The sequence below is a fragment of the Corvus cornix genome, chromosome 7 (genome assembly GCF_000738735.6).
Source record: "Corvus cornix cornix isolate S_Up_H32 chromosome 7, ASM73873v5, whole genome shotgun sequence".
NCBI lineage: Eukaryota > Metazoa > Chordata > Aves > Passeriformes > Corvidae > Corvus > Corvus cornix.
In genome coordinates this window covers 21,662,655-21,688,889 of record NC_046337.1, presented here as the reverse complement: position 1 = coordinate 21,688,889, position 26,235 = coordinate 21,662,655, and the positions used below count along the sequence as shown (strand labels likewise).

General features: G+C 43.5%; 2 protein-coding genes across 5 annotated transcripts in view; both read left to right on the top strand.

Moving 5' to 3' along the window:
* Positions 1-20,444, top strand: part of WIPF1 (WAS/WASL interacting protein family member 1) — a 56,308-nt gene extending 35,864 nt beyond the window's left edge. For all 4 annotated transcript variants that reach the window (XM_039555099.1, XM_039555097.1, XM_039555098.1 and 1 more), the window contains 7 exons: positions 3,586-3,674; positions 5,124-5,253; positions 7,462-7,638; positions 8,863-9,624; positions 12,350-12,562; positions 14,196-14,309; positions 15,604-20,444. In XM_039555099.1, coding sequence (XP_039411033.1) covers positions 3,624-3,674; positions 5,124-5,253; positions 7,462-7,638; positions 8,863-9,624; positions 12,350-12,562; positions 14,196-14,309; positions 15,604-15,659 — 1,503 coding nt within the window. In that variant the 5' untranslated portion in view covers positions 3,586-3,623 and the 3' untranslated portion in view covers positions 15,660-20,444. The remainder of the gene's footprint in view (positions 1-3,585; positions 3,675-5,123; positions 5,254-7,461; positions 7,639-8,862; positions 9,625-12,349; positions 12,563-14,195; positions 14,310-15,603) is intronic.
* A 2,099-nt stretch (positions 20,445-22,543) lies between these two features.
* Positions 22,544-26,235, top strand: part of GPR155 (G protein-coupled receptor 155) — a 37,293-nt gene continuing 33,601 nt past the window's right edge. Inside the window, exon 1 of the mRNA XM_019290333.3 lies at positions 22,544-22,564. The gene's annotated coding sequence lies outside the window, so the exon portion shown is untranslated. The remainder of the gene's footprint in view (positions 22,565-26,235) is intronic.

The window sequence follows — 26,235 nt, the reverse complement described above, 5'->3', positions numbered from 1 at the left end:
AACAGTAACCAAAGCTTTCCTCTAATTGCAGAGTTACACTTAACATCTCAGGACATCTCTATGCTCTGTGAGAAAGAGTGATCCTGTGAATTGGTTGTGAAAGCAGCTGCACAGTTTGAGTTCAGCAGTGTGCTGACTCAGCTGCTTTGGTTCTGCAGCCCAAGAGGTGCTGCTCATCCCAAGGGCAGCCCCCAGCACTGCCATGTGTTGTGGCAGCAAGTCACCAGGTCACTGCATCTCTTCAGAACATTATTATTCTTCATATAGGCTTATAGTGATCAAATTTTAAAATCCAGAGAGCACCTCTTTTATTTTTGCTTACAGTAAGTCAGGCAAAGAAATAGATTGTACAAAATCTAACAACCGAACAGCAAGGGTGAGTTAGAGCTTCGAAGACAGAGGTGCTGTTTTTTCCTGCAAAGTTTCAGCTTGAGTTTCTAAAAATTTCTTTTTTATCAGCAGAAGCAGAGTCAGAGTGACAAGAGTGAAGAAGCTTTGGTTTTAAACTAAAATTTGATGATCTAGGGTGTTTTACGGGCTCTGTAAGTCTATGCATTAAATGTTTTTGTGTGGGCACACACGTTTCTCCATCACACCATGTGATCTCTTTTCTGATGGCTCCTAAAGGAAGTGTGTGCTCTAGAATACCATGAGTAAACAACCCTTCAGGATGCTCGTGTTAAACTTCAGGCCAGTTTTGCTAGAGATCGGTTTATTACAGAAGCTTGTCCTGTGCTTCCAAAACGCTGTTTTCCAGCCTTTCTCTGAGGGCCATAGAGCTTGTTCAACAGTAGCAAAATGCTAAGCTCACCAGTGTGTACCTAATTTCCATGGCAGTTCTGTTGACAGAGCCCTTCAGTATCGGAAGTGCTAGCTAGTGTGCAGCAGTTGACTACAGGTACATGTAAGATGGGATAGGGAAGGAGGGAACAGCTAGCGCCTTTTTCCCCACTGCCTCCTTGCAAATAATGTGTGCAGGGAGGGTTTTGGAGAAGCTGGATGTGTCTGTGGGTGGTGGTTTCCCCTTAGAAAACTCAGGCTTCAAGCATCACCTTAGTTCCTCTTTATGCCACCAATTCCTTAAGAAGCTGATCTAAAACAACCCAGTTAAAAGGGAAGAAAAGTAGAACAGAGCAGCCCAAGCAGGAAACAGTCTCTAACTGACAGGGAGGTAGACAAGTCAGAAAGCGCTTCACAGACCACCTGGCTCACTTGCTGCATTCAGGTCTGCTGCCTTAAGGGATTCGTTTAAAAGTCTGATATCAAACCAAACTGTATTCTGCCTGCTCCAGAAACTTTCCTGTGACACATGGAGTGCCAAGGAGACTCATGGTACATTATCTAGACTGCTTTGACCTCTTAGCAAAGCAGTGCAGGAAAGCAGAATTTCTCTTTTTAATCAGATGGAGCAGTTAAAAGCTTGGTGAAATATCCTCATGGCACAGTTAAGCTAGAGACAACCGCAGCTGTGAAAAGACTGTGTTAAGAAACAGGATGGTTGTGGTCTACTGTAAGAAATAATTTTCCTGTTGACTATTTTTTTAAACAGGAAGCTTAAGAACAAAGCAGCATTAGTCTTGGTGCTTTTAATAGGTTTCAGATTTCAAATATTGCATTTAGAATATGCTGATTGGGAAAGGATAGGACCTTGTGCAGAGTTTTATGTAACAACTGAGAGCTACAAATTTGGAAGATGGGAATATAACTTAATTCAAGCAGATGCTCTGAATATGAAGCTGTTGTTTCTCTGGAGGAGCTTAGGATGTTCAGTAATGCAGCAGAGGACTGATGAGAGCGGGCTGGTCTGTTTGCAGGACTTTGTGAATGTGTGCATTTGCACAGCACTGTGTAGGCTTGGCTTCACACAGCTTCCTCTTTGTCAGTCAGTCTGTCTATCTGCCAGCTTCCCCTCTGCTCTGCTTGCTCTTTCACAGTAACTGGAAACAGTTTCTGCAGTACAAGAGAAGAAAACCTACAGACACTAGTGCCTCACACCACTTTGAACTCCATGATTTTTCTAGATAATTAGCCAGAGCTATGGGTGATGTGTCTGACTCCTTTCTCCCTAAAGACTTGACACAATATCCATTAAAGTCTTATTGCAGAAAATATTTCTTCTGAGGAAGGTAGCTCAGCAATTTTTTTTGGCGGGGAAGGGGGATTATAGCTGTGTTCTAATTCTTTTGAAGCATGAGCATCTGATGAGATAAATCTGTACTTTTAACAGTTTTTTTCTGACACAGATATCATGGATCATGTCAGAGCCATTACTTCGTAGGTGGTGACTCACTGCAAATGCCATTTTGTTTAAGTCAGCGCATTTTCCTAATGGTCTTTTTAGTTGTTGGTGTGACAGATACTGTGCTATTACACTTCCCCTTGGTTTCATCAAAAACAATTAAGTTACTTAAAAAAGTAAGAGCTGTGTATTCTTGTAAATAACTGCCCTGGCGACCTCAGCCGTCAGCCTGGGGTTGTCTGGAGAATTACCCTTATTCCTATTCCCACTGTCTTTACTTGTCTTATGCAAACATTATAAAAGTGGTGGCAAATCATTGTTACTAAAGGTGGCTCAAGTGAATGGCCAGCACAGGTGAAAGCTCAGATAAAAGAATAAAGCACATGCTGAAATGCCATAGCCCCATTAGAAATGCCCTAAAGCCCCTGATAGGGGCTGTGTGCCAAAATGCCACAAAAAGCCCTTGTGACTTGAAAAAATAGTCCTTGACACTTGGACTTTGTTGTTGTTGCTGTTGTTCCGTAATTTTCTTGCAATAAAGTTTTGTATCTCAGGTGTGACCCTCCTAGGATTGCCTGAGGCTGAAAGTTCAGTTTGGGGTGGGGAAGAGTGGGAGCCTGGTCTCTGTCAGGGAAGCTTGTAAAAGGCTGAGCTTTAGCAGCCAGGCTTTTCTGTCTGCAGTAGCTTGCAGCTGAGAGGCCAGGCTGCCTGCTTGCTCTTCCTCCTCAGGGAGAATACCCAGAACATGACTCTGTGTGCTGCTTCTGAGGAGGAGGAAGGTGCATTCAGATATGATGATGGAGCTTGGGATCTTCAGAGCGAGCAGGGAGAGAGGAAGAAGCATGAGTCCATCCTAGAGCTCTGCTCTTCCACTCTACCCATAACAGTGTAGGTGTGGGACTCTTTTAGCAACTGAAGGGATTTAACAGGTCAACATCTTCTGAGTATGATCTTAAAGTATGATGCCTTCTTGAAGTAAGGGTTGATGGCTTAGCTACGGGACTATCCTGAAGCACTTCCGTGGGAACAAGATTGTTGGATTTAACAGAGTTCAATTTGGTTACTGCATTTTGTGCACTGCCATAGCAATGCATGGATTGTGTAAGTGTTCAAAACTGGATGTGTGTATCTATGAGTTTATATGGCAGTGGGGATCATGTAGGGAACCCCTGTTTAAATATGCAGCTGGTTTCCATACAATATAAAGTGCTTTTTACAGATTATTTAGACTCAGAAATGTAGAATATAAACCTGTTAGCTGCAAGGATGTTTTTTAGCTGAGTAGAAATTTATTTATTAAGATGTATTAATCTCTGGACCTTGTGTGTTTGTGTTTTGCTGTGCAGGTTTCTTAGCGAGAGCAGACAGAACTCAGCCTTCCACCATGCCTGTGCCTCCCCCTCCAGCTCCCCCTCCACCCCCAACATTGGCCTTGGTAAGTTTTACAGGAGGTAAATGATGCACTGTTCTCTGCTGCTGCTTGTCACATTGAATAGGATGTCCAGAGATACTGAGGTGTGGATGAGGGTATCCATGATATTTGGGGAAAACTCTCCAACATTTTGTTTATGGTTGATCACTGATCCTGCAAGAAGGACCATCACTTCCACTGCCTTCCAGTGCTCATGTGGGTGTCACTATCCACTCTAATTCTCCATCCTTTTATTCCTCCCGACACTGGTGGCTGATCTGGTGGAGAGGAAACAGCTGCCTCTGTCAGGAGAGTTGAAGTCTTGCTATCCCCTTGCCTTTCTCCAGACCTGTACTCCCACCTTGTCTCTTGTTCTGCTCCAGTACTTATGTGACTTGAGATGGAAAAACTCGATCCTATTGTTTAAATTTGGTAAGGATTGCTCTTAGCTAGCACAGCTCCCTCAGCCAGCCTGTGGTATCAGAGCACGGGATCCACTGCTGACACAACATGGTGGGTGAAACTACATCGGACCTGACTTAAGCTTAAACTGGAATAGGGCTTGTGCTGTGCTTGCCCTCCCAACAGTCAGCCACCTCACTGACAAGAAGGAAGAGGCTTCTTGAAATGCCATTTTAAAGTACCCAGATATTTTCAGTGAAAAACCCTAGCTGATTACACAGAATGGGCTGTGTCGCTCAAGAGTCTTTCCCTCATTTTCCACCACAAACAGTATATGGACTCTGCTTGGTCTCTCCATGACAACTCTTCCCACCTTTCAGGAAATCTCCATAACACTGATCTGATAAGTTAGAAAGTGTTTCCAGAACCATTTCCTAGAAGAAAGAGCCATATATATGTGCATGTATATGTGCATATAAGTGTATTGTTTGGAGGTTTTTTGTCCTTTCTTGAAAAACTGTGTCACCAAAACATAAAATGAAAAGAGAGGACCATTGAGACAAACCTCTTACGTCCAAAGGTTTTATTTTGTCTATATGGAGAGGTCAATATTATTGAAGTGGTGATTGCCATTTTGAAGTATTTCTGTCAAAGCTAAAATAGTAGACAAAGGTCTGTCTTTGCTCTGACTTATCTAGAATTTGTATTTCACTACAACTTTCAAGAACGTCCACCTTCTCGTATAATCAAGTTATGTGTGTAGACTGTTCTTGTTCAGTCTCCAAGACGGCAATTTGCCACAGATATGCCTTGGCTTTAAAAAATCAGAGACTCTAAATCATGAGTTAAAAAAAGGTGAATTCACATAGAAGTGTTCTGTTTCTGATGAATATTGTGGGTTAGAATAGCAGTAGTGTTGGGGACTTCAAGTCAGTAACAAGGCCACATACCTTTAATATCATTCACAAAACTAGACGTGACATGCTACCTACCCACTCCTATTTGAGAAAAACTTTGTATGTAGAAGCTGAGGTTTATTTTGCCTCCTTATTTTTAATCTTTGTTTTGCAGGCAAATACTGAAAAGCCATCTCTGAGCAGGTCAGAACAAGCAGGGAGAAATGCTCTATTATCTGATATTACCAAAGGAAAAAAGCTCAAGAAGACTGTTACTAATGACAGAAGTGCTCCAATTCTAGACAGTAAGTATGATTCTGCATGTTGGAATTTCTGTAGGCATGAATAGTTCTACATATCTGAAAGCAGAAAATTATTTTGTATATCATCAGATGAATTGCCATGAGAGTAGATAAAAGAAAGTGCCAGAAATTGGCGTGCATAGAAATAAATTCTGTTCATCATGAATGAACAGTCAGCTGAGAAATCAAGTACTGCTTATGAAATGTGAATGCTAATTTGTTTGCTAATTCTCATAAAGTGGTTTATTTTCCTGTTTGCTTATATCAGAAAACTACGTAAGCCCTACCAGGAGTTCTGCTGAGGACCTGCAGCAGATCGGGCAAACAAAACCCCCATAAGGACTGAGGAGAGGGCAGAGAATAAAGTGGAATGTCAGACTCTACTTTTGTATAAACAATATAAGAATAAATGCATGCCTGGCATGACACCATTGCCTCCAGGATCACTTAGAGCAAAACCAGAGCCAGAAGCCACAGGTCTACCTGTGTGTCACTGCTGCATGCAGTTGTGCCACTCCTGGAGTCACTCAGGGGTGTTATCTTTTTGGCTGAGCCTTGCTGCTCAGCCTGCCCAGCAGTACTGCACAAGGCAGTGACTCTCCTTACCTGAATGGAAATAAGCTCTCTCTCCAGCTGTGCTGCTGCTGTGTCTCACAGCACATCTTGGTAGGTGCCGAGAGGAGGCTGGGGAAGCCCATGTAGCAGATTGGGAAGTATTGGGAAGACAGAACAGAAACAGGAACATAGGCCTGTGCTGACAGAGGAACAGCATTCATTACCTAAGGAGAAAAGACTCTTCTACAGACAGAGTAGCAAATGTGATATACTTCAGTCTAGGTTTGGCCATGAAATTAAAGGCTGGACTGTGATAGGAACATGATGAGGAAAGAAAGAAATGCCCAGAGGAGTGTGACCAAATAAAAATAATTTTAAAAAAAATTAGATACAATCCTGCTATCAGCCAGCTAGTTTTTAAAGATTATCTCTGAATGTCAAGTTACATGTTCTAGTTATTGTAATGAGCTGGAGGGGATTAAAGGAGGGGGTAAACATTAAGATAAAAATGATGCAGCCTATTATCTTGTTTACATGAATTAACAAATAATGATGAAAGACTAAACAGCATTTCTCCAGAGGTTCACACCCTGTCTGAGTCAGAGCCAAACTGAGCTGACATGCTTAAGAAAGAGAAGGATAATGTGAAACATTCCCCCATGGATACAATCTTCCTTTTCTCGTAGGGAAATTTTTACAAGTGCTTTTCATCCACAGGTTTTAATTACTTTGAAGTCAGTGAAATTTTTACCCACCCAAAGTTGTGGAAATTAAGATTCCAAGAAATTAAGCAACTGATCTTAGCCCATGTAGCCCAGCATCTGAGAGCTGATCACCACAAGATACCCCAACCTGTGCACCTGCTCATTTTGCAGTGATGCTCTGAATGGGGCTCTTCTTTGTATTGTAGTTGTGGAAACACTTTCATTTTACTTTTGACAACTCAGCTGTCACAGCAGAAATACTGACATTAGAGAGAAATGGGAGAGAAAGGGGGAGGGCAGTTAAAATAATTCCTGCCTATTGGAAACATTAACAGCTAATGATCCTGTCCCTGCACTTCTGAACCTACTGGAATGGCATCTCCATCCCTACTAGGCTTTGTTTAAATAAGTGGATATGTTGCAATGTCATCAATAATGAGAGAGTTCTGTGCATTCCCAGCAGTGATCCCGAAAGACACCTTCAAGAGGAAGGACCCTCTGCTTTCCTTCCCTTTTTCCCATGAGATTGCCCTGTCTCTGCTTATGGGGAAGTGGAGGAGAAGGATAAGAGAGCAAAAGTAGGAAGAAACGGAAATAAGCAACTAAGATGCTAACAAAGACCACATGATATTCTCAGAAGTCCCATCCATGCTCAGTTCCAAATTCTCTGCAGCAATTTGCTCTGCTGTCCAGTCTATAGCAGACTAAAGTGATGGCTTAATAAAACAGAGAGGCTGTGGTTATTATGGTTACTGCACCACCACAGTTACTGCACCACCACCACCTCCATGATGCAGTGGCAGTGGGATGATGGTAGCTCTGATGACCCAAACCTTGTGTGTTTTGAAAGTTCATCCATTTTTCCCCAGCTACAAGCATTACTCTAATGAAAGAGGTGACTTTGCAGGATCAATCTTGCTTCACTAATATGGGGGATTTTTTTTCCCAACAGAACCCAAAGGATCTGGTGGAGGTGGTGGCGGTGGCTTTGGAGGAGGTGGCGGTGGCAGTGGCGGGGGTTTTGGTGGTGGCAGTGGTGGTGGCTTCAGTGGAGGTGGACCACCTGGCCTTGGAGGCCTTTTTCAAGCAGGAATGCCAAAGCTCAGATCTGCTGCGAGTCGAGATGCTGGTAAGAAAGACCTTGAATTTTCAGTGGGAAAAAATGACATTGCTTTAAACCTTCATAGCGCTAAATTACCTGCTGGGATTGAAAAACCCATCAAGTATTGTAGGCTCTTAGGAAATGTAATTTTCAGATTGAATCTTGGTTTATTCTTACTATTAGGTTTTATGAGGGAGAAGCAAAACTCCCTTTCCACCCATCCTCCTCATTATTGATGAAAACTAAAGATCCTGGTAGTGTTGAATTGCTACCTGCAAAGTACAGTCAGGCAGATTACATCCTGCCTTAGCTGCTGGTGTACAGGACCAGAGGGGAACACAGGAGGATCCAGGCTAATTCTTTCTTGTGCACCAAGAAAAAGGATCTACTTTCCAAATGGAAAGTACTTCTGTGTCAGCTCCACAGCAGCATGATTTGCTGCTTAGGGAGTGGTGAGGCTTCCCAGCTGGCTGGTATGCACACTGCAGGTAGAGGCTTGTCTGGAGCAGGCAGTGTGCTTCTGGCTGACAAAACAGCTGCCCGAAGCCTCATGCCCCTTTAAATGAAGGACATCTGGGGCCACTGAGTTTTTTAAGTTTAAGAACATAGGATTTCATGCTTGTTGAAGAACGACTATGCAATGGGAGTTGTAGAGTGTTACAAATATTACATATTTTATAACCTAACATAATTTTTCAGCACGTGTGTACAAAACAGTCTCTCAGAGCTGGTATTTTTTGTTGTGTCACAGTCTATTTTGTGAACTTGTATTAATACAAAAGCTCCTGGCATCGCAGAACAGTACTTCTGAACTGCAGGGCCACCTGTCTTCTTCCTGATGTGCACAACTAGATCCTTAGATCACAGCTACTAGAAAGGGCTGAAAAGAGCCTTTTGCTGGACTTCTGTTGTTATACATAATTTTAAAGCTAGGATTTATTTGCTCTCACGTTGACAGTATTCAGAACTTGTTCTTCACCATTTCTTCCCTCCCTGTTCTATTGCTTGCTGTGTGACGGCCGCACCACTTGTGTTACTTTGTGGCCTCTTAACTCGTCCCTCATAAGCAATATCAGGATGTCACCTGCTACTCTGGCACCTATGGAGTGGTTCTCCAGCGGTACCGGGGTTGGGGCTGAGCCTCAAGGCAGGGGTGGCGGCGCCCTGGCCGCTCGCAGTCTCAGGACGCGGCCCGTTCGGAACCGCAGACTCGGTGCGACGGCGCTGATGCTCCCTCTCCTGTGTCCACAGACGCCGGGGGAGGCCGCCCGCCCGTCCTGCCGCCCGGAGGCCGCTCCGCCGCCGCCAAGCCCTTCTGCCCGCCGAGCGGCCCGCCGCGCTTCCCGGGGCCGCCCTCGGGGCCGCGCACCGCCGTCCCGGACCCGCAGAGGAGCCGCGTGCCGCCGCCGAGGCCCGACGCCGGCTCGAAGCCCGAGGCGGCACCGCCGCCGGTGCCCAGCACGCCCCGACCCATCGCCTCCAGCCTGCACAACCGGGGGTCGCCGCCGGTACCGGGGCTGAACCGGCAGCCCAGCTTGGGGCCCTCGCCCCCGCCCTTCCCGGGCAGCCGGGGCGCGGGGTCGGCCGGGCCCCTCCGGCAGCCCGGCCCCGGCGCGGCGTCCCCGTTCTCGGGTCGGCCGCCGCTGCCGCCCACCCCGGGCCGGCCGGCGGAGGACAAGCCGCCGCCCCCGCCGCCGCCCCCCGCCGGGCACCGGCCGCCCGCCGCTCGGGAGGCGTCTCTGCCGCCGCCGCCGCCGCAGAACAGCAAGCCGCCCGTGCCCGCCGCCCCCCGGCCCGCCCTCGGCGCCCCGGCGCCCCCGCTGCCCCCCAGCAGGCCGGGGCCGCCCCCGGTCCCGCCCGCCCCCGCCGGCGGCGACGAGATGCCGCGGCTGCCGCAGAGGAACATCTCGCTGGGGTCGTGCCCGGCGCCCGGCGGGGGCCGCTCCGGACCGCTGCCCCCGCCGCCCGGCGAGAGGCCGCCGCCGCCCGTCAGAGACCCGCCCGGCCGCTCAGGTAGGGAGCGGGGACAGGTGGCACGGGGCCAGGGTGCTTCGGCCGGGACAGATGGCACGGGGCGAGGGTGTTTTGGCCATGCCCGCACCGGCTTCACATGCTCAACAAACACATCCCAGGATGACATCCTGGGGGCACTAGGGATTCTGCAGTTGGAAGCGAGGGTTGATGGGCATCGTGGTGGCTTAAGGAAAGTCACAGCGAATCACCAGTGTGCTCACGTGTACTTTTGCAGATCCGGTAACTTTGATTATAGTCACTGTAATTGAAAAGGGTTGCAAACGGGATTTCCCCATTATGTTCTTTGATGCAAAGAAGCTTCTGGTAAGGTGACAGCATCTGACTTCCTGAGTCAAGCAGCGTGAGTTAATGGTGGCGTTCTTGCGAGTGGAGGTTTGCGGAACCTGACCTTCTACGTGTTGGGAGACACAAACACAGTCGAATACAAACAGGTTTAATAAAAGACCTAGCCAGCAGTTGTTAAATGTAATTGCAGTTGTTACAGTGTGACTAAGTGTTGTTACTTACCATATGTAGATATGAAATTAGACTAAAAGTAGAATTGTTTCCTTTGAGTTATTTCATAATGTACTTTGTCCTCTGTGACAGCTGTTGTTCATAACTTTTAAGAATTGCACATCATAACTCAGCTGTCTAATACCTGATAGTTGTCCCTTTGGAGATGAGAGAATTTAGGCACAGTCAGGCCCTGTAACATCAGGAGGAGAAAAGCACAGAAGATACTGCTGGGAAACTCCATAGAGTTGCCTTTCATTTCATCCTTTGAAATAAACTCAGAAATCATCTCTAGCCTGCCCAGTCCTAGACAATAGAATTGAATGTCTTGGGAACTCCCACAGACAGCTATCTATGTTGGTTTCCAGCTCCTTGAACCAGCCTGGATCTCCAACACCTACAGCAGCTGTGCAGCTACAGAAAATAGTGGTCCTGAAACTGTGCTTTGTAGAGCTGGTTGTGCACCCAGAGGATGGCACAACGCTAGTGCACCCTGCAGTAAATAAATCAGAGAAATCCCATGACAGTTGACTGGGAGGATGGATCAAAGTTGCAGAGAGTGTCTGCAGTTATTCAGTCACTTCCAAGAGTTTGTTTTGTGATAGCCTTCCACCAGCGCTTTCCTAGTTGACTCTTTGCAGATGGCTTTAGCAAACCTGCACTACCTTTCTTCTGGCTCAGTAAGTAGAAGGAAGTTGTAGCAATACATTCTAATCATAAATACACCTATTCTGCAGTAGTTCAGTATAGACAATGAAGTTTAGCTAGGTTTAGAGAGAGCAAGCAAAACTATTCTGAAAGTTGCTGAATGCTTCTCATTCTTTGAAACCATTCCCTGAAGGCAAACTGTAGTAATTTGTAAAATAAGAAGTACAGCATGTTTCTTGAAACATGTTTCAATGCTTGTTGCTGGAGACACAATATCTACCGCTCTCTTTTTCAAAGTGCATGTCTGTAGATAGATTTCATCAGGACACGGAAGCATTTATTCAAAATTAGCATAATTGTCAGTTGCCCAACTGTGCCAAACAGAGGTAGTGAGACTTTTGAACATGCGTAACTCTCCACACCCTCTGCTTCACCTTCTTGTGTCCTAACCATGGGCACTTCTTTCCCTGGCAGCAGCAGCTTTCCTGTCTTTATTTACTTTTCTTGTAGAAGCACCCTTCCCCCTGCCCTCAGGACAGCCCTGGGTCTGTATTACATGGGCTGTGCCTTCACATTTGACCTGTTTCATCCTTGCCAGTTACAGATACACAAACACTGGAAATGCCAGTCTATGTGTGAGGTCTGTTTCCAGTTTAGAGGGAGATGGAGATGCTCCACCGAAAAACCTGTCATGCAGCCCATTTGTTTATAAATGAGTGAGCTGATGAGCTGCTGCTTAATGCAGCCGCTCCTGGGCTGAGCTCCCCTGTGCACCACCGCGGACGCTGGCTGTCACACCCACAGGGGACCACCCCTATGGACAAAGAGCCTCTGAGGGTAGCAAGTGTCTTCCATCCTCTTGCCTTGCAATGGTACATAGAAAGGAAATGTGTTACGATTTGGACCTCCACAGCACCCTGAATTCCAGCTGTGACTTCTGCTTGTTGTGGCCACTGTCGATTTAGAGTGGTTTAAAAGTAGCTTCAAGGACCAGCACCTCTACAGAGGGAAATTGTTACAGCGGGGATTACTGTAACACGCATATATCAAACCAGGAGTCCCGTGGAAAAGAAATATATATGGACCGACAGATTCTTGGTAGATGTTTCAGAGATGTTTATTTCTCCAGCCGCATGGCCGGGGCTCTGCCGAGGAACTGCTCAATCCCGGGACCCGAGGGTCCTTGCCCGCGCAGGGGAACACAAAACAACCAATGGGGAACGAGGCTGACCCCATGTCTGTCCCCAGGACCCCTCTCCCAGGGCTACAGGGTGGGGGGGGGAGACCCCAATAGGAAATGGGAACATGGACACTGCAGTGTATTTATGTTTAGATACATCCTGCTCCTCTGAGCTGTACTCTCCAAATCAGCACTAAATCCCTAGAGAGCCCTGGAGAGCAGGGAAGTGGGTGCTGAGGGCCATTACCCCTTGGGGCCAAGGGTCCTAAAACAGCCCGTTTTGTTAGCGGGAGGCCTTGGAATGCAGGCAGTGGCTTTCCACTGGCATAGTAACCCCTGGTGTTAACAGCATTTGTGTGCTTGCCTCTTGCTTTGCTCTAGGCCCGCTCCCACCACCTCCTCCCATAAGCAGGAACGGAAGCACTTCCAGGGCTTTGCCCACTACTCCCCAGCTGCCTTCCCGAGCAGGGCTGGACAGCCAGAGAGCTGGACCACGACCTCCGCTTCCCCCCGACCGGCCAGGCTCAGCAGCGCCGCCGCCACCACCGCCACCTTCAGCAGCTGTCAGAAACGGCTTCCAGGATCCAGGTGATGGTGAGCCATCCTCCCAGCTGTTTGTCCTCCACAGAGAAGGTGTAGTGGCTTTTGGCCTTAATACCTAAAAAAAGGTTTGCGATAGAGGCTTTGTTTCTAGTGCCAGCCTTTGATTTCTGACCAACAGAGGTGTCACTTGGGTCTCAGTTAACCCTGTCAAGTAAGAACAGGATAAATATTCTACCTAGAGCAGAGTTGCAAAGTCATCAATACAATCTCCAAAATAACCCTTTGAAAAATACCCTCAAAAAAGGAAGGGGATTGTTTCAACTCTAATATTAAGTCAAACCACAGCTACACTGACACTTTGGAAGTTGGAACAAGTTAGATGACTCAAAAGCTGAAAAACAGATGAAGGAAGGGATTGTCAGAACATTGCTGAAAATGTCAAGTATCTATTTCTGCTAGTGTTTATTGAAAAGATGAGGTCCAAGATTGCTGTGTTTTAAAGATTCATCATGCTTTTCAATTGTTTTCTATTTACATAGAACACATAAATCCTTCAGTTAATTACGGGAGGCCAAAATTGGTATTTCTGACATTTATAAGGTTAGAAAAAGCAAACAGAAAATGAAACTGTAACTCACGCTTTTGAAACATCTTTACACATCAGGTATGGCAGAAGGATCACAGGCATATTTTTTCCTACACAAGTCATTTGCAGGGTTCAGAACATGCAGTTCCTTTACACTCCAGTTTCTGATTGCAGCTTTGGGAGTAAACATAGAAAAAGTGGATGCCAGCAAATAACCACATGTACAAATGCCAGGTAGAACTTACTCAGCTGTTCATTACATTATGCAGTAAAATATCACAATATCACAAGAAAGTTATGGTTGCAGAGTCCTGAAGCAAGCAAGTGAAGAAATGATGAAGTTTAAATTAGCCCACACTTTCTTCCTTAGGCTTTCAAAACCAAGTGCAGAACAGAGCTCTTGGAATATTTCCTATTATTTCAGTGGAGAAACCGGTCAGCTTGCTTTATTCTTTAGAGTTCTGTAGACTCAATAAGTACAGCAAAAAGGCCTCTGTAGTCTAAAGAGATACAGCTTCAAGTCACATATTTTTCCATTTTTGACAGTAATTATATATAGGATTTTCTGTCATAAACTTTAGCATAATGGCCCCAAATTTTCTTCTTCCAGTATAAATATTAAGAGAGAAAACCCCATGCTTATAGGAGTGTGCTTTTAATGATGCTTTTGAGCTCTATATATCAATGGCACATGAGTATCAGGAAATTCTGTACCAGGACCAAAATACTGTTCTGAAGCAGGAGAAACTAGGCAGTTCTGGTAGCATATATATACATATATATATATATATATATAAAAGCAGATCTGTTACACATGAAAGGGAGAGTAACACTTATTTTAGTGGAGTTATGGCTGATTTCCTGATACGAGATTTTGCATTAAATTGGCAAATTGATCAATCAAAGTTTAAAAATTTTTCATTCCCAAACTAACCTAAAGCATCATCTTCCCTGGCTTCCTAAGAGAATGCTGGTTCCATTCTCACCTGTGTAAGCATTTTGCGACATAGAACATGCATCAAACATGATGTTAATGTCAATTTACTTTCTTAAGCTATGTCAGAAAACTAATGATTGAATTGCATGGGATTTTTTCAGATGAATGGGAAAGCAGATTTTCTTTTCATCCGATATCTGATTTGCCACCTCCAGAGCCATATGTACCCATGAATAGAAGTTATCCCAGTAAACTAGCAAGAAATGAAAGTAGAGGTAAGTTGGAATTTCAGTGTATTGTCCTAAAACCAATGTGGATGGGAAAGAGTCTGGATGCTGAAGTTTCCAGACTTCTCCGACTAACAGTCTGATCATTCTTCCTCACCACACAGGAAAAGCTAAATGCAGTTTCACAGGTACAAGCCCTCTTAAACTTGTATTTGAGTGGGGAATTGTTTGGTTTCGAAGTTGAAACATGTACTGTAAGTGACCAGCTCTGCCATTATAGTCAGCCCTTCTGCTCTAGGTAGCCAGAACCACAAAATCCCTCAGGACTTTCTCCTCATTTCCCGTCTAAATTCATGCACAACTCATTTATTTTCATGCCAGCATCATCCTTGAGTTTAGTTTCCCTCTCTTCTTGTGTGTTAAACTCCTCGTGTTTTTTAAGACAACAGTCCTCTCAGTTCTTGTTTTGATGGGCTGATTCAGTCCGGATGTACTACACTCTGCTTCCAAGCCATCATCTCTGATCATCAGAGCTGCTTAGGTATACATTTCAGTTTGATTTTTTCTTTTCCAATTGGTGTTACATGCTGTTCCAGTTCAGATTTCAAACATCTTCTCCAGCAGCATGAATGTTTCCTATCTTCATTAGTGGTATTTTGCCTGATACACCCAAGGATCAATGACTTCTTTCACAACCAGTGACATTGGTGGCTCATAGTTATCCTGTAATCATCTGTACACTCAGATGTTTCTCTCCTGTTTCCAGATGATGAAGGTTTGGTTTGAAGCAGAGATTCCTGTTAGTCTCTGACCCTTCACTTTGCCCTTTTACCTTTCATCCCATTTGTACTGGTCCACAAATGAAGGCAAAGTAACATATGCATTTTTTTGTGTTTCCTTTTATGAGTTTGCTATGAAAATCTTCATACAGGGAAAAACATTAAGAGCTTTGAAATTTTACTGTGTTTAGAGTTTGCCACTTTTCATTGAGATTTGCATGTATTGCAAGTAGCACTGAGAAGTTGTGTGTTCACATAAGTTAGTAGGGCTAACAAGAACTATCAGTCTGTTTAGAGAAGGGGACAATGGACCAAAATACGTGTGTTTTCCATACATTAGGGACAGCATTGGTTAAAAACGTTATTTTACAGTGTTTGAAGTTCTGATGTTGTTTAATAAACTAACCAGAAACTCTACAAAGTTGGTTTTTTTTAATGGCCAGGCATGAAAATTAGTAGATCTTCACCAGTTGCTTTACTTAATTGCTTGGATGTAAACTCCTCCTTCAAAAGAAGGAGCATTCCAGGAAGAGTAACACAAAAAAACCTTCTTTCTCTTTTAGGTGGGTCTGTCCGAAAAGAAAGAGGTGCCCCCCCGCTCCCACCGATACCAAGGTGAAATGGGTTCTGGCCCATCTTTGGGTGACATCTGTTCTCAAGTTTCCTTCGGGTCAGCTCTCCTGTCCACATGACTGGAAAGTTGTCTGTCTTGATTGATTTCCACTTTTGGCTTGTCAGCTGGAACAAACTTCAGTCTCTATTACAGAAGTAATAGGTGTGGCTTATGGACTATAGTTGCTCAAAGCTATGAGTTTTATTCGCTTATACTGCAGGCATTTTGTGGACCTTACACAACGTACGTGCATCATGCTTACCGCATCCAACCCTGTCCCCTGGAGAGCTCCATGGGAGGTCTGGCTTTGAATTTGATAGAGCTTGAACGAAGCTGTTTCATTCACTTTGGGTACAGTAGCTGTGTTATTTTAATGATAAAGTATTTGATGTTTAAAAAAACAGTTGCTGGGTAAAAAGCATAGCCAGGAGTCCCCTGGATCCTTCTTTGCATGCCTAACTCAGCCCATCTGCTTCTGCAAGCCATAGACCTACTACATGGTGACAAAGAGTTCATCTTTAACTTTTTCACTTAAGCTTAGTCAAGCAAATCTTAAGCAATGCACAGCACATCCTGCCTCAAGGATGGAGTGTCTCTGGCCTTGTTTTTATCTGCAGAGAATCTTCCAAAGAAAAGCACAAGTGAAGAATTCATCAGCATAAAAATATGTATATTTTTTTATCCCCTCTTTCCTATTTTTTTAGTAGTGTTATGTGTTCTGTGACCTAATTCTTTCCTACTCTTACCTGGACCAACCCACATCATGTCATCTGTACCCTGGATTACTGTAATGCCCTCTGCCTGATACTGCATGTGAAGAGTCCTCAGAAAGTAGTCTGGGTGCAAACGCAGCCTGTAGTTTCAGGCTCCTCCTGTAAAGCATCACTAATGCCAGTGCTCCACAGACTGCTTTCCAGTTGTTTCTTTGGTACAACTAAATGATGGGGTTTGATTTATAAAGCTTCTTGGCACTTAGGTAACAGAGAGCTTGTATTTGACTTACATTATGGTAGAGCAGCCAAGGTGAAAAATGTTCCTAAGTGAAAGCCCTTTGATGTTCTGGAGGGGGTCCGAGGTTTGTGCATTCAAGTGGGAGCATCCAAAATTTGGTGTCTGCACTGGTTCAAGAGAAATGGAAAGATTTGGTCTTCTGAGTTGGCCATGAAGCCTGTCCTTTCAAACTTTGCTGAAAGGAGTCTCTACAGAGAACTGCAAGGCTTACATTAATAGAAGACAGAGTAAAGTATTCTAACATTGTGACAAGTGGTTAATATGTTTAATGGCTTTTGAATTTGTGTATGAGAAAAGAGCTCATTGTATGAGTGAATTTTACAAGTGGATCTAAGTGTGTATAAAATGCCTTTGGAAATTAAGGAAGGTTATCATTCTGGATTTGAAATATTGGTGAATGATAGTTCTTTGTTAATTGGACCTCTGAAGTTTAGCCCTGAAAAATTACCCCTCAGTCTCATCAGCAGTATGTTTCTTCAGTGTGCTCCTTGGGATCCCTGCCAAGCCTGTGTCAGCAGCCATGCATGGGTGTTGCTCAAAAAAACCCAAAATAAAACATAAAAACTAGTCATGTAGGTTAAGAAAATGTTTCTCTAGCATGGGAGACATGATCCTAAGTACACTCTGTGGCTAGAATGAGGTCAGTCCTTGAAAATCTAGGGAATTTAGCCAGAGAGTCTGGACCCTACTGAAATGTCTGTGCATAGGGCTTTTTGCTCTGTTTGTGAGTGGGGAGGGGCAGATCCACTTTCTGCCTGGCAGCCTGGACATCGCATTGAAGGGGATGAGACCAGAGTCAGATTTGGCCAGATCAAATTTAATTTGGTCTTTTCAGTGTTTGTTTACAAAATCTTGTTAGCTGTGATAGCATTTGATCATGTACCTGTTTTTTACAGTTTTATATCTAATGACCTATTTTAAGTTACTGTTTATGGTCTTGAACCTGCAATTAAATGCGCAGGCGCAGGGATGTATCTACATCCAGTTGCAGGATCGTGGCTGTAAGAGTTTCTTAAACAGATACTGGTGGGACCTCCATGTGACAGGTGCACCTTGGGATCAAACCTGGCACAATGCTGAATTTGTATATGTATTTTATGGATGTCACTTAAACAAAGTGCCTATCTCTTTTGGATATTATTTTGTGAATAGAAGTCCAAATAAGATTTTTAGGATAATAACTTAAAGGATAAATTATTGTATTCATATTTTAAAACCGAAGTACAGAATAACTTTCTAAGGAAAAATATTTTGAATTCAAGAATACAGTATTTTCAATACCTTGACCTGCCAAATCCTTGTTAATATCCAAATAGCTATGCAGCCAAAAAAAACCCCCAGCCCTCCAGAAATTATATCTTTTTTATAACTTAGCTGCTTCCAACATGACTGTTTTATTTTGATAAGTCAATGAAAATGCTGCCCAGTGTTCTGCCAACTCTCTGTATCATAGAAATTATCCTGTATTTGATCTTTTCAGCAAGGTTTTCTGACCAGAAATCTGGACCACTACCAAAGACTTGGAAAACCAGCTTCAGTTTCACTTTAAAATGTGCCATGTAAAAGGCCCCCAGTTAACAAGCCAAGAATCTTGAGCTGCTTAGGTTTTAGCAATTCTTTTTTTTTTTAGAGATGTTTGGCGTACATGTAAAATATCTTAACACTGCAGAAAGAGGCATTTTTGTTCACATAACAACAGCGTTTCCATTTATATGTTTTGCTGTAAAAGTCCTTAGATATATTCCAGAACAATGCAGCCTTTTATCATTCAATATATTGCTTCATGTAGCAGTAGCTATTTACAATATGATCAGTATGAAAATATTTATTTCACTATGAAGTGTTAAAAAAGAATAATACAAAACAGATTGAATCAATGGTGCCTTATGACTTTTTTAGTCGACTTTTCTGTGTCTCAATAGAAGAATTAATAGATGTTGCTCTTCCAGGTCCTAACATAAACAGTGCCGACAGTAGCATTTTACAGTGTTTGAGCCAAGCCCTGCTGTTGTTATGTGCTTGATCTGCTAACTCCAGGTGGAGCTCAGTGTATGGAGAGACCACTGGATCAGTGTGTGTTGGTGAGGTGTATGTGGGCCCTGGTTGGCTTCACAAGCAATTGCTGGGATTGCTCTGAAAATTTAGACCTGTCCCAAAGCCAGTGTCTGACACTGCTGCCCACACAGCCCAGCTGATTTCAGTGTGGTTGCATAGGTTACAGAACTAAATTTGGTTCACTGCTTGCATATCAGATTTGCTGGGTTTGTTTCAATGGCATTGTATTACAAACCTTCTCACCTCATCTTCTAATGTTATTGCTAAGGCTCAGACTGCGTGGCAACAGCCACGGATGTTCATTTTTGTTTAATTCAACTCCGTAAATAAAATGAGAATAATTTTGTACCATGTAAAAATAATTTCTGCTCTATATTTTTGGAAGAAAAGCACATGTTATGTTTGTTATGACTTTCTGCACCAGCTGTTGTGTGAAGAGGTCACAGTGATGAATGTTCAGAGTTGTTAAAGGAAACTCAGCTTGTGATTCAGGAAGTGTATATTTCTGTAAATGAAATAAATAACATTGCAAAGTTCTTGTTTAAAAGCCAGCATTTCCCAACACTAAAAGAATCATAAGGATTTTTTTTTTCTGCAAGACAGAACTGTGAAAGAAGTTCCTTTTATTGTCATTTTAAAAACTGGTAGTTTCTCCTTGCAGCATCAACTGTTTACAGGACACTTGTAGAAGCAGATCTGTCTTGGAGCAGAGGATAAAGGAGCCAAACTGCTATCATGCCTCACATGTATTGTAACAAAACAATTTTCTGTGCAGAAGTATGGAAATAGAAAGGGTACTTTTTGCCTTGGAAGAAAAGAATGGAGTTAAGTGATCAAACCAAGATTATTGTAAGCAGAATGTCAAATGTTGAGAGACCTTGAGAGGGCCCCTTGGCCACAGGATGCTGGAAAAGAGAAGATTGCTCAAGGAAATAAAAACCTTGTTGTTACCAGTACTAGAGTAAAAATTATGGTATAAAATGTGCATGTTTGTAGTTCCACATCACAGTGGTGTCAACAGCTTTGTCTCACAGCTGGGTGCAAACAACCTGTTACAGCGGTACATTGACTCCATGTAACACAGATTGTGTGAGCTTTAATCTTTCAAACAGTATTCACCAGAAAACAAGGAGAATCTCTCACCTAAGATATCCAGGAGCACATTAAGTGCAAATTCATGGAATGGTTCTTCATGTACATTGGAAGAAAACAGGGACCTTGTAGCCTGTAGGATGGATGTGTTTGGACCATTCAGTTAAAAGGTAAACTGGAGCATTGGCAAAGAGGGGAGTATTGGAGTAACTCAGGCAGAAGCAGGGCATATGTATATGGTCTCAGTGAGTATGCAGCAGGTGGGTGTGCTGACTAAAAAAGAAAAAATGGAAACTACATATCTTAAAAAAGGGAGTAACCGTTTCTGTGTGTTGCCATTTTGAAATACAGTGTCTGTGATAAATATTCCTTAGTGTAAACTAATGCGTGCGGAGGAAGACATCTAAATTTGGACTTCCAAAGCCACACAAGAGAGAGGGAAACATAAAACAGGCTGAGCAGAAAGTAACATTTCTATCAGATGCTTAAAGTTTGAGCTTTTTATAAAATATTAATCTGGTTCTGTGAAAGTTTTTGCTTAACATGTATTTTGTAAGTGATTTTGTTCTCCTTATTTTTCTGTCCTATACCAAATAAATTTTACTTTTATTTAATTGGTGGTGCAGACTGTTACATTGAGGACAACCACAGTTACTTCTTTGACAAAAGCACGTGTTGGCTTTAGCAGGAGTGTAGCAGTGAGCCTGGCAGGAGCTGGGGTGAGCTGTTCTCCTCCTCTCCTGTCTGCCATTGCACAGCAGCGCAGCAATAATGCTCAGAGGACTTTGGTTCTACATACAATGAAGGACATCTGCAGATAAGGAGAAATAATGAGTTTACTTTAGGATAAAGAATGATTGAAAAGCAGTGGTTAGAGATGCTGTACTTGTGTGTGGCTGTTGGGTGAGCTGTGGCCATTGGCTCTTGGCAGGGCAAGCTAGGCACTTGCTGGGGGAGATGACAAGGAAAATCACTGTAGTTAAGTGTAGATTTTTTAGGTTTGTTGTGTCTCCACTCACAAGGCAGAAGGCTGACAGGGAATATGAAATAGACTAAACCCTCCTTTTGACTTTGGAGCTCTGTTCTTGATCATAGGTGTTAAGCTTTTCAGATAATTTGGACCAGGCTCATCAAAGACCTTTGATAAAAGTCCAGAGGAGGTTCAAATTCAGACTACACTTCCAGCTTCTCCTTACAAGAGTCATTTAAAACCCTGAGCTAAAAAGCTCTGTACTATAACTCATCTGTCTTGCAAAGACTTTAACATCAGATTTACTCTTACACAGGCTGTGGATCTTTTGACATCTCTGGGGACTGCTTGTTGATACCTTCATTTTACAGACTGGCTGAGACAGAGCACTTTCTTAGAAGGCCACCAACACTCATGTAGCCTGGAGACCCAGCAGTCCTGGTGCCTGGGCTACAGGAACAGAGAAACCATGGTGGAGAGTGGGGCAGGGGAAGGTTGTGAGCTGTAAAGGAGCTGGCTCAGCAGGCTGTGAGACCTTTGTTTGCAGATCTCAGTGGCAATAGCCTTGAATGAGAACACAGAGGTGTGAATCTAATCATCAGCTAGTAGGACTGTCTATCGCATGTTTTACCAAAGAAAACATGTTTTTTTCTGATTTTCAAGAAATCAAATTACTTGCTTGGCTTCAGGAAGAGGGAACTGAACTGAGCATGCTGTGACCTTCGCATAACCACAACATAGTTCTTCCTTCACTTAACTCAAAAAATGCTGTTGATTTAAAAGAAACCCATGGACTACCCTGTAAAACAGTTCTGACTGCTCCCTGCAGTTGTAGGAAGGCTCATGTGTTGCACACAGCACACACAGAAATATGCAACTCCTTTGATCATGGTTCAATAATGTCCAGTGACCTTCCTGCCTCCTATGCACAGGCTGCTCCCCTCTGCCCTCTCACCCAGTCTGGCTCCGTTTTACACTGAACATAGTAAATTAGTCCCAGCAAATTACTGATTTGGGAACCAATAGCAATCTATCATGAAAGCTGTCTGTATGATAGTGCAATAAGGCTCTTCTCATTCCCATAATTTTTCCTCTTTGTTATTTCCACTCCTTCTTTTTCTGCAAATAAAAAAGTTATTTCTTCAAGAATGCTGAGATTTAGCCTACATAAATACATTTCTCATTTTCAAAATCAAAATGGGATTCTTCTTAGGGGTTTTTTTGGTTGTTTTTTTTTTTTTCCCCTGGAATACAGGAGATACCTCTACCTAAGCACTTCTAAGTTAAAGGCAGATGGAGGGGCTGTTGGTTGCTGTCCATCTTTTCTCTCTCCAAAACAGGAACTGGTTATCTCTCTCTGCATTTGGGGCAGGGCTTTATCCCTGTGCAGTGCCCTTCCCAAGGGGGCCACTTTGGCTACCTTTTGCATTTGCCTGTGTGCATGTATTTTTTGGCTCCAAGCTTGTGTGAACAATGTACCTGATAAGGCCTGTAACCAGTTCCATTCTGAAAATGTTTTTGTATTCATGCAAAGATGGATGTTTAGGCAGTGGGTGTTGCTTGTTACACGACTTGAAGGAAGCATTTGTGTATACAGGGCTGTGAAAATGAGTCATTCCTGTCCTTCTCCTTTCTAGCAGAAATTTTAGTAAATTCAGAGTTACTGGTGAGCCCCTGCATGCCCTGTGGAGCAGCAGAGCCCCTGCATCTGAAGGCTGAGCACTACCAAGCCATGAGAGCAAAAGGCAGCTGAAGCAGTCAGAGCACTTGTGAAGAGAACAAGGTAAAGGTTGTGTGTACAAGTCCAGGCTGAAACCCCAGCCTCTGTCCATAGGTATTTTGATATTGAAACTAGCGTAGATAACATCATTGTGCTGTTTGTCAGAGACTGCAGAGCCCATCAGTACTTTCTGTGCTGTCTCAAAACCAGCTCTCACTGCAAACTGCTGAAATCCTTCTGTTAAAGTTTTTCCTCTCCTTACTTAAAACAGAAACTTTCACTTCTGCTATTTGACCAGGAGCTTTGGTAACTTATGAAACCTGGGAACCTTTGGTTGAGAACACAGAGATACGTGTTCCTTTCCTCTAAATACATACTTTCATCTCCTGAACTGTGCCTGCAGGACTGCTGCTGTGCTTTCATCCAAATGCCAATCAACTGTGGGACTGGTGTGTTTACTCCAGATTATTGCTGATTTAAAAACAGTGCCCTGCTGTGTGCTGTAAGAGAATTACTCCCTGTGCCAGAACCTTCATTCCTCCCTCTCTTATACATCTGGCCACTTGTGAGCAAGGGGAGGAACTGTACATACATTTTTTAGCTGCAAACGTGTCTAATCTACGTCCGAGTCCGAGCATGCCTCAGAAAATGAGAAGCCTTGTGTGTTCGTGTTTGCTTTTAACCAAGCAGGTGGGAACAGGTGTGATGCGCCCCCAGCCTGGCAATTCTCTTTGTGCAGCGGATGCTCTCTCCCGAAGCCCGGGGGCTGCTGCCGGGGCATCGCGGGGGGAGCTCCGGGCTGCGGCCGCTCGGGTGCCGCGGCCGCGCGGTGTCGCCGTGGCCGCGCGGTGCCTCCCGGCCGGCCCGCGGGGCGAGGCTCCCCGGCGGCTGCGGGCACCGGGGCACGGGGCAGCGGCGGTGTCCAGCCGTTCCACGGCGTGCGTGAGCCGCGGCTCTCAGCCCTGCTGCTCCTGCGTAACCACCCACAGCTGAGCCGCCCGCTCTAGGGGAAGGTGTCCCTGCCCACGGCGGCGGGGCTGGAACTGCATAGCCTTTCAGGTCCCTTCCCACCCAAACCCTTCTGTGAGGCTAGGCGCATTTCAGCATTTTAGGAATACTACGCGCTGTTTCACCACAGTGATTTTACTCCAGGTGCATCCGGCCTGACTCTTCATGCAGTTACACAGTTCTTGGGCAAGGCAAATTCCAGTATTGGCATTAAAATGACGCAACAGAATAATACACCTGGCTCTACTCCAGTTCATCAGAAAGCAGCATGCTACGAGACATAAATAAATAAAGTCTTTAGCTAATAAAGTTTAACTGCAGCTGGAGAAGGAGATAAGAAATAAAATAAAATACCTTTTTTAATTGAAAATGCCAAGTAGAAGTAACAGGGAGCTGTAAGAAAGTTACTCTGTCAATTTTGCAGTCTTAAAATCAACGCTTACTCAAAGAGTTAAGAGAAGAAAGAAATTTGTCTTGTTATTGGCCATGAATTTAAATGTAATGACAAATTGCTGAACATAATGAGAAAAAGGTACCATAGCTTTCTGCAGGAGAATTCAGGAATAAGAGGGTTTGTTAATTCAGTCCTGTGACCCAGTAGCAGAAAGGACTGAGTGGTGTAGCAGTGGTGAAATGAATAAGAAATAAATAAACAAAAAACAATTGGACTTCTATCGCAAAAGACAATACACTGCAGTCAATACATTTGATGGACAACATTTAAACCATATTTGTGTAAGCAATAAATAGTGGCTTGTGGAATGGTGGGATATGGTGTGACCACAAATAGAAACTTAGTGTGGGGAGAGAGTTTATGGAGATTTGGGTCATATTCTGAAAATATTTCCAAAGCTTTTAATTTGTGATACCAAAATTGTTTTTATGGGTTGTTTGTTTGCTGGGGTTTTTTAAGGGGAGTGGTATATTTGGTGGGATTTCTTTACTAATCAGTTGCTTGCTGAATAAGCAACAGCTGCAGCAGGTCACACAGCAGAAACAGCTTATTTAAGCACTGCAGCTTGCTTTAATATGGTTTTCCTGAGCAAAGCAGCACCTGCTAACTTGTGTGTAGCACTGATAGATCTTCTGGTTCTGCTGGGTTTTTTGGTTGGGGCTTCAAGTTTTTGGCTTTTTTTGAAGATTCATGCCAAATTTGAGTAGTCTTCCAGTGACTGAGCACTCAGAATACTGAGAACGTGTAAGTAATAAACTGCCTAGCCCAAAATGAGTGAATAGGTTTTTGTAGGTCGAGCAAGAGCTAACTCTTATGCCCTATTCTTAATAATTTCACCACATACTGTTAGTACGTGAAAATAATATAATATTATTATAGTATTATAAAAATACTTAATATTTTAAGTGTCTACACACAGTAGATACAGCTCAAACCATAATATGAGGTGAACGGACAAGACTTGATAATGATTTCCCAGATAAAGCATTTGTAATCTGTAAGTTAAAATACTGATTTCTTTGTTTGACTTTTGCATATTTTTTCCCCCAGTCAGACTGGTTAACTATGTAACCAATTTTTGAGTACTTGCATTTGAGTTTAGCATGCTTACCTTCTTGCTGAGCCAAGTAAAAGGCTGATGCCCTAGCACTAAGGATGGAATTTGTACATTTAGGAGGTCTCTTCAACATTGTTTTGTCTCCCTTGAAAGCAATTCCAGAAAAAAACTTCTAGTACTAAAATCACATGGGGTTATTCTGAACTTTATTGAATTCAATGTAATTTAATTTGAACTTTTCTTTATTTTTTGCTTTAGAGAGGTGAATTTCACCATGCACAATGTTTACTGGGCTTAATTTCTCGAGCAGTCTATTTCAACAGACCTGAACATATGTAATTATTGCTGAAGTGTTAGTTTGACTTTCTGCAAGCTGACTGTACTAGCTTCATGTATTTTCTTTTGCCAGATAGAGTATTTTGAAGCCTATAATTGTACCTAGAGTTCTGTGGCATACCAGTAACACATGCCCTTGTCTCGGCCACAGAACAAGGTGGAAGTGAATGAGTGCAGTACAGTAAACATGGTTTCAAAACCAGCTTGAACATACACACTGTCTTACAAAAGATGCTATATGAAAAATACCAATTAAGTTCCCATAACCAACGCAGATAATGAGGCGGACTACTGCGAAATTATAGATGAGCTGATAAATTGCTTTCTTAAGAAGGAAGACCTTTTACAAAAGTGTTCCAAGGTAACTGAGGCAAATGTAAACATCCAGTGCATCCCTCATAATTTGTGTTAACAAGCTTCGAGCTTATGGGTAACAGTATGTGACATTCTCCTGGTCTCTGTGTTATATTGCTTTCATGACACTCAGAATTCCTCTCAGGTGTTGGATTTTTTTATGGTACTTAAACTTCAGAAGTTTGGGAAATTCTTTCATGGAACAAGCACTTTTCATTTGACACCACCCTCCAGAGAGAAAATCCAGGGGCCTATTTCCTGTTTACAGATTAATTTTCCTCAGGTTTCCCTTGTTGCTTAACCACCTCATCAAACATCTGTGTATTGTATGCTATAGTTTATTTGCCAGTAACCATGTGAGTCAGTGTAAGTGACCAGACACATCTAGGTATAGATAAGCACTTCACATTCTTCCTGAACGCCCTACGCACAACTGTAAGAGAGCAGACACCACAAACCAACAAACTTTCTGAACCCTGAACTACAGTTTTAGGTAACCAAAGTTAGACATGCATTTTTGGATGG